Consider the following 8,001-nt stretch of genomic DNA (forward strand, 5'->3'; position numbering starts at 1 on the left):
CTGGCATAACTACTGAGTTCACTCCAAGTCACCTTCAGCTAAAAGTAGACTTGGAGTATATGGGGGAGTGTCCTTTCTTTTTCTTCTTAAGATGGCAAAGACAGTGTATCTGGTGTAAGAGCAGCCACGACATCCTGCTATGCAACAAGCTCAACTCCTTACTCAGCTCCTACCTCAGGAAGACCAGGTGTAGCAGATTCTTGTTGCTGTTGAGTTTCTTGGAAATAACAGTTTTTCTATTACTGTTATAAATATAGATGTTTTGTTGGCTCTGATACTTTGTTGTGAGTATAGTATTTGCTTTTGGTGATAAACTAATTTCGCTGGTGTGATATTTTCTTTTTTCCTTTTTCATTACAGCCTTGACAGAGCGACTGGTGTTGAGAAACACACGTTGGATATGTTTTTTGTTTGTTTATTTCATGATTTGTGTAATTATGCCCAGTACTGTTTCTTTTTTAATCAAATGAATAAATGTAACATACTGAGAGAATATTAACAAATGTGATGCAAAAATCTATTACATGATGATGGTTATATAAACATTGGTTTGTTAATATTGAGATTGATACATTGTAAATAATAAATTAATTTTGAGAATATGGACTAGCATTATAGATTTTCTTAGGTGCCGCTTGCAGGATTTTTATAACATGGTTGTAAGTGACTAAAATCTATTTCTTCAAGAGTACAGTTATGGCTGCAAAGAGGTATAACAGTCTGGGCAGGACTTTCATCTTCAAAATCGCTACCTTACCTTTCGGGGACAAAGGCAGCTGACACAAAGACTGGAGAGATTGTCATATATAGGCAACCAATTTTTCCATATTTCCATCAATCAAATCTTGTTACGTATGGTGAATATTTACTCCTAAGTATATCATGGTCTCATATTGCCATTGCAACTGTGTGTCAGGGAGTAATCACCTCTGATAATTCAATAGTTTAATCAGTAGGAACATGCATAGTTTATTCCAATTAATTGACAAACCTAATATCCGAATGAATAAGTTCAAAAGTTCTATCAGTTATGCCACCACAACAGCTTCTGCTCAGAGATATAGCAGTGTGTCATCCACATATAAGGACACGATATAAGGTTGGCATTCAATCACTATTCCCCAGATCGGGCCCTTTGACCACAGCAGCCAGGCCATAGATTCCATCGCTAGTGCACAAATTTGATCTCAGCTCAACTTTGAGAGTGACACTGCCCTCACTACAGCCATGAATCAAGTACCATCACTGGTGGGATGTTATGGAGACATCTTTCTAGATTGATGTTCCAAAAAAATGAGTGTAAGGCTTAAAACCTGAATTCTTTGCGGGAAAGGACATTTTCCAAAGGGATAATTTTCACAGGTGTACCTTCAAGGCTTCACTATAATCCTTTGAATTTGAGCTTTATCATAATGTCTATATTTTACAATCAGACATGAGACTGTTCTAGTATTACAACAGTAGTCACAGTGCAGGCACAATAGTGCCCTAGTGTTGATATGTGCAGAGACAAAGTTACAGTACTGTCCTGACTGTGTCATCTTTCTTACAGTTTACATCTTCTCTCTCCATGTACCCAAATAATCAAACAACAGAGTTCATCCTCCTGGGGTTCACTGACCAGCAACATGAGACTATTGGTATCTTCTTGCTCTTTATCATCATCTACGTCATTACGCTGATAGGAAATATTTTCATCATGGTGGTCATTCGATGTGAGCCTGAACTGGATACTCCCATGTATTTCTTTATTTCCAGCCTATCCTTTGTTGATTTCTGTTTCAGCACTGTCACAGTCCCCAGGCTGTTAGCGAGCCTCCTTACGGAGTTGAAATACATTTCTTTTACGGCATGTTTAACACAGATGTTCTTTTTTGGGGTCCTGGGTATCACAGAAGAGTTCATTCTTGCTGTGATGGCTTATGACCGCTGGGTGGCAATCTGCAGACCTCTTCACTACACTGAGATGATGAGCCCCCGGCTATGCAAGGCTTTGGTGGTAGGATCCTGGCTTGCTGCCTCCTCGCATTCCCTATTGCACTGCATCAGCACCTCCAAATTGTCCTTCTGTGCTGACAACCACATCCACCACTTCTTCTGTGATGTGACAGTACTGCTCAAGCTTTCCTGCAGTGACACCTCCACCAATAAGCTTATTATATACACAGAGGGGACCCTGATCATTATGGGCCCTTTTCTGTTTGTAGTTGTTTCCTACATAATGATTATCTCTTCAATTCTGAAGATACATTCTGGGGCAGCAAGGTGGCGGACATTTTCTACTTGTTCATCCCACCTGACTGGAGTTTCCTTGTTTTATGGCACAGCCACGTCCATTTACTTCCGACCTACATTGAGCTACGCATTAGAATCTGACGGAATTGTAAGTGTTGGGTACTTTGTAATAACCCCCATGTTAAACCCATTCATCTACAGCTTTAGGAACAAGGAAGTCAAAGAAGCAATGAGGAAAACAATACAAAGAATTCTTTCCACCAAAAATAAATGACTATTTTGTGTTTAGGATTGCAGTGAACACACCAGTGGCCTTCAAAAGAGATGTGTTACCCTTTAAAAATTGACAGCTGACATATAGTTAATAACATGTGATTAACACTTTTCTCTTGACAGCATCAACCAGATGAGATCATGCTGGAGATTCTCAAATTAAACGAGATTGCAAGAATACATTCTGTCTCTTTCTTTGCCCACACCTTATTATAAAACTAAAACCTCCCCCTCATTTGAAGTAGGACCCCTTAGTCCTATCTCTCAGAAAATAACTCAACACCTCCATCTTTACCATTCATCTCCCTACCTAATGCTTAATTTCTGAAAGGATAGGTGCTGAGGATCAAAGTTTTACTCAGAAGCCTGTAGCCAGTGCTACTGAATGTCACTGTGCCGAATACCAAGGTCACACATTCTTGATTCCACTTCATGCCTCTTTAATCCACCAGCAGACCCTCTATGTCACTCTTGCAGATTCCTGCTTTCTTCATTTGTCCCAGTATTTCCATCTTTCACTTTCTGCTTCTTTCTTCTGTGTTTCGCCATCACTTGCTCTGGGTCTAAATCTGAAGAGCAAAAATAAATGCTGTTCTCCAAAAAGAAATGTGAGTGAGCTCCACCTGCAACTAATGGCTCAAATTAAGGGCCATCCCTACCTCTTGATCTTTCCTTCCACATGTAGTCAGTCTCCAACTTTAAGGGCCTCATTTACAAGGAAATGATGCAGCAAAGTGCAACAAGCCAGCTTGCTGCAGCACGCCAATTTAAAAGTGAGGGATGCGTCATATTTACAGAAATAGGACGCATCTCTGTGCTTTCCTCTGCACTGTTACAAAAAACTGATGGCAATCACCAATGCAGACACCCTTGCACCATGGTGCAAGTGTTCCTGTGCTGCAGGGATGATTGTTTATGTGCAGGAAGTGACACCTTCCTGCACATAAGCAATCATTAATGGTGGTTTCCTCTTTCAATTTGTGCTTCAGAATGCAGCACACATAGAAAGAGGAAAAAAACAGGGAGAAATAATGTTATTTCTCCCCATTGTACCACTTTAATGCCACCCCGGAGGTGGTGTGAGAATCTGACACATTCCCAGCCTTGTAAATCTGGGAATGCCACAGATTCTATCAGATTACATGTGTGTTGCATGTGAACACCCACAGCAACACCCCTGGAACACCCCTTTCATGCAGTATTATGCATGAAAGGGGGACATATTTACAAGGCCATAAAAAGCCATGCAAGGTGGCGTTGGGTGGCCCTGTAAATATTGGCTGGCACACTGTGCCACATGAGCTTAAAGAAAATGGAGCTCCGGTGGCGCAGTGTGCCACAGGGGCCTTATAAATGAGGCCCTAAATATTTATGCTTAGTGTGTCTTATATCACTTTTGTAGTTGTCCCTTTAAACTCCTGTAACTTGCAGATTGCATTGAATACTCACACGTTTTTTTATAAAGTGGTACGAGTTGCCCCTATGAGGTAGACATTGTCAATGGTGCATCTACAACAGAAACACTGGTAAACAATGTGGCACGTATATGGATATTTTGGCAGAAACTGAAACTTTTACATTATTGACATTGATGGCATGAATGCTTGGTTTTTTATTACCTATTTGTGGAATAAATGCAACTGGGACATCTGAAGTTGCTGCGTGATCATCTACTTAGGCTAAAAGTGAATAAAGATGACTTGTTGTCCAAACATCATGTTGTTCATATAATCCTTATATTCTGGGCCCTGGGCTCCAGCCTGACAGAGACATTGAAAACCAGTCATATGAGTGAAGAATTTTTAACCATCCTAAAAGGAAGACACAAAGACTTTCCATACATATCTTTGACCACAGTCCCAATGACTAAATAGATACTGAGATAATATATTAACAAATGGGTATCCGAAGTGAAGTTGAAAGCTTAGGTATGATTGGCTCAATTCGGTAGTTTCTGATGAAGGAATTCATTAAAGTGATTTTACATGTATTTGTAATACTTAACGAGAATGAACTAGAAGGTTAAATAGAAGGCTTGTTCGCTTTCACACTTAAGCAATAGACAAGCGAGTTGGAGCTGGTTGTGCAAATTCCTCACAATCTGCTTTTGGATAACTATTTAAAGTTTTGCAAAAATTATATTATGTACAATTGCACAAAAGGCAAAACTAGCATTTAGTGTGAAATGCATCCCTAGCCCATTTGAACACGAGAACATATTTCATGAGTAAAAAATAGCGCAAAAAACAAAAGTTTTGGTAATGTCACCAATTATGTAATTAGACATCTCATGAACGATGCATTATTGAGGTCATAAGAAGTGCATGATGGCAACACAGGTTATAATTAGGTCACTGAACTTTAACAAGTCAACTTAAGTTTATTTTTGTTTTTCAGACATTAGCTTTTAGCATATTTCAACACCTCACTTTGTCACTTTAACCTTTGCTTTTTTCTGCCAATTTCTAGTTTCTTAGGTTTTACCATAAGCTCTTATTACCATTTCCAACTATAAAACCACTTTAACCTTTGTTTTTTTTCAGTGAATTTGTGGAGGCTTTTTATATCATATTTAGACAATTCTTGCCAGGCGGTGCACCCATGCCACCACAGTCATCCAACTTCTCGTTGCGCTTGGCCTTTGGCAAATAGTTGGCCATAGATCTTGGGTTCCAGCCAGGAAATGTGCATGGACTTTTGAAATTATTTTTAATTATTTCAGCCCTGGTGGATGGGGGCCCCAAAGGGCTTGGTAGCCTCAAGGTGGGGCATGCATTCCTCCCTCCCCTTTATTATAGAATTGATTCATGGAGATAGGTCCCCACGGTGACAGAATGGCTTGGGGAGGGGTCTGGGCATCCCCCTCCCCTTTAATTTTCAAGTCAGTCATGGCCTTAAGGAGACTCAGGGAGGGCCCCTGCATGCTCCCTTCCCGCTAAGATTGATTGAGCTGCCACCTCAGGCCCTTGCCCTCCCAAGGGGGATTGTTTTTTTAAAGTGCAGATTTGCGGATCAACTGCAAATGTGTGGTAAAATACAAAAAATATAGTTTTGGCCACGGTGTGGGGGCCCTCTAGGAACCTCCACCTAATGAGGCGGGGTATCACTACCAGGCCCCCTTATAGCTTTTTTTACTATATTTCAGGACAGGGACTGAGTCCAGAGTCCTAAGATGGCTGCCGCCACATTGTTGTTGATGTGGTGGCAGCCAATCAGATATAATCCTGAGATCTGTCTGCTTTGGTGTAATTTATTCCTACATTTTGAACCTTAATTTCTCAAAAGCTACTGAACACATTTACATCCAGTTCCAGAAACCAAGCTTTCAGAATAATGGGCCAGATATACTAACATTAGGAATGCCAATTTCCTAATTGGGAATCTCTCTGAATCGTAATTAGGAAATTGGTATTCCTAATGTTGAAACTCTTTTCAGTTTCATTAACAATTCCTAGTGGGTCACAAATAGACCTACCTCATGCATAATAATGAAGCAGGTTGTAATTTGCATATCATTAGGAATTTCAGCCATCACAGGGAAGGTGACCTGCTAAGGTCAACAGACCACCATGTCTGTGATTGCTTTTTAATAAAGCTAACTTTTTTTTTTTAAATGCATCCCGGTTTCCTTAAAGGAGAAAGGGATGTGTAGAATTTTTTTTTTAAATCCAACTTCGCAGTTTTATTTTTTAAGAGTAGGCAGTGGTCCCTCTTTAAAAATATTTTTATTCATATTCTCAAATTCTCCTGAGGGACCCCTTCTCCTTCGCGAATGGGTTACCACCAGTTTTAAACTAGTGGTAAAGTATTACTGTTTTGCAATTGGAATTCTGTTGCAAAACAGTAATGCATACTATTGCTGATTTGGTATTCGGAAGGGACACTCTAAACATGCCCCTTCCAAATAACGAATTGCAAATGCAAATTGCGATTCGGTAACCAGTTACCAAATCGCATTTAACATTTTGTACATAAAAAAAACATTTTTCCAGTTGCAACCTGGTCCATTTGTGAGCCAAAAAAAGCTTTGTATATCTGGCCCTAAAATCTAACTTTCTGCCCAAATTGGTGTAATTCTGTTCAGCCATTTTGGGTGTAATTGTGTCAAATTTTCCTGTGGAAATTTGTATTAGTTGTATATTATTACAATTCCTAACTATAACGTTACTTTAGCCCTTTTATTTTTCAGTGTATTTCTAACATGCCCAGTGCAGTGCAAGCTCTGTCCTACACGGGAGCACCCCTCCCACCATGCATAGCCCAGCATGCCAGGGGTGACAACAACCCCCTTGCCCACCGAACACAGCCTCCTGTGCTTGATGGTGCTGCCTCTGTCCCTTCTTGAGGCAGCACCATGATCAAAGAATCTTACTGAAAAGCCCTTGCAGGTCATTATGGAGCCCTTCTTGCCAGAGCAGCGAATAATAAATGAACATCTTTTGGTGCTCATTCATTATTCTGTTTTTTGAGGATGAAGAGTGAGGTTTCTATTGCTTGGACACTCACATTTATTTTTACATTACGGGCCAAGGGGAGCACCAAGGCTCCGTGGTCCCTGCTGGCACCCCAGCCAGCACCCTGGTGGGATTCAGACATTTATTTTTTATCCTAGGTTGCCACGATGCACACCAAAGGCACCCACAATTTTTCTTTTAAAGTGGGGTTTCCATAGGGGAAGCTCCAAGGTCCCCAAGGCCTCTGCTGGCTCCCCAGTCAGTACCTAGATAGGGTGCAGACAGGACTTGGCTACACATTGAAAATGGGTGCCCACCCAGGGCACCCACAACATAGGCGTTATTGGGGGCCATAGAGGAGAGCACCAAGGCCCCCGAAGGACAACGTAGGCTCCCCAGTCAACACCCTTTATGGGTGCAAATGGGAACCACCTTTAGTCTTTTGCTCTTGCTCAGGCAGGGGCAGTTTATTTCTGTGCTCCAGCTGCAAAGAAGCTAAGTTGTTTTCTTTCCCTGCCTGGCAGATTGGGGGCAGGGAATAAAGTTTACATTCCCTGCTCGCACACTCCCTGGTAGGAAACACAGCAGTGTTCCAGCAGATGAGGTCCCCTGGACACTAGTCTCATTGGACCCCAGGGCTGATCTATAGCTCTGGAAGGGGAGCTCAATGCCTCATTCCCATAAAAAAATGATCCTGAGGGATGGGGTCCCTTTAGGCCTTACACAGACTCACCTCCCTTAAATAGAATAGTATTCCCGGGGAATGGGGTACCCAAGTCCAGTCACAGGTTCAGGGAGGCAAGCAGCATGGCCTCTCCCCAATGATTAACATATTGGCCACGGGCAAGGGGTCACCTGGGGCATCCTGAATTCTCAGGGATGGGAGATGCACAACCTTATCCCCTATAAAAACATTGGACTAAACCCCCAGCCCTGGCCTTCCCGAAGGGGTTATATACTAAGAGGGCAGGAACCCATGTTTTTTTCTAAAGGGACAGCTCACACATGGATCCTTATGGATCTGTGATCTTGTTAAATA

General features: G+C 41.5%; 1 protein-coding gene across 1 annotated transcript; it reads left to right on the forward strand.

Annotated features, from left to right (window-relative positions):
* Positions 1-1,570: 1,570 nt before the first annotated feature.
* On the forward strand, positions 1,571-2,509 carry LOC138262350 (olfactory receptor 1f45-like). Its single transcript, XM_069212248.1, has one exon. It carries the CDS (start codon positions 1,571-1,573, stop codon positions 2,507-2,509), a length of 939 nt encoding a protein of 312 aa, XP_069068349.1.
* Positions 2,510-8,001: the final 5,492 nt, after the last annotated feature.

This window comes from Pleurodeles waltl, chromosome 10 (assembly GCF_031143425.1).
Source record: "Pleurodeles waltl isolate 20211129_DDA chromosome 10, aPleWal1.hap1.20221129, whole genome shotgun sequence".
Classification (NCBI taxonomy): Eukaryota; Metazoa; Chordata; class Amphibia; order Caudata; family Salamandridae; genus Pleurodeles; species Pleurodeles waltl.

What these genes read in the sequence shown, in the direction of transcription:
- LOC138262350 (XM_069212248.1), top strand. Translation starts at nt 1,571, where the DNA reads ATGTACCCAAATAATCAAACAACAGAGTTCATCCTCCTGGGGTTCACT.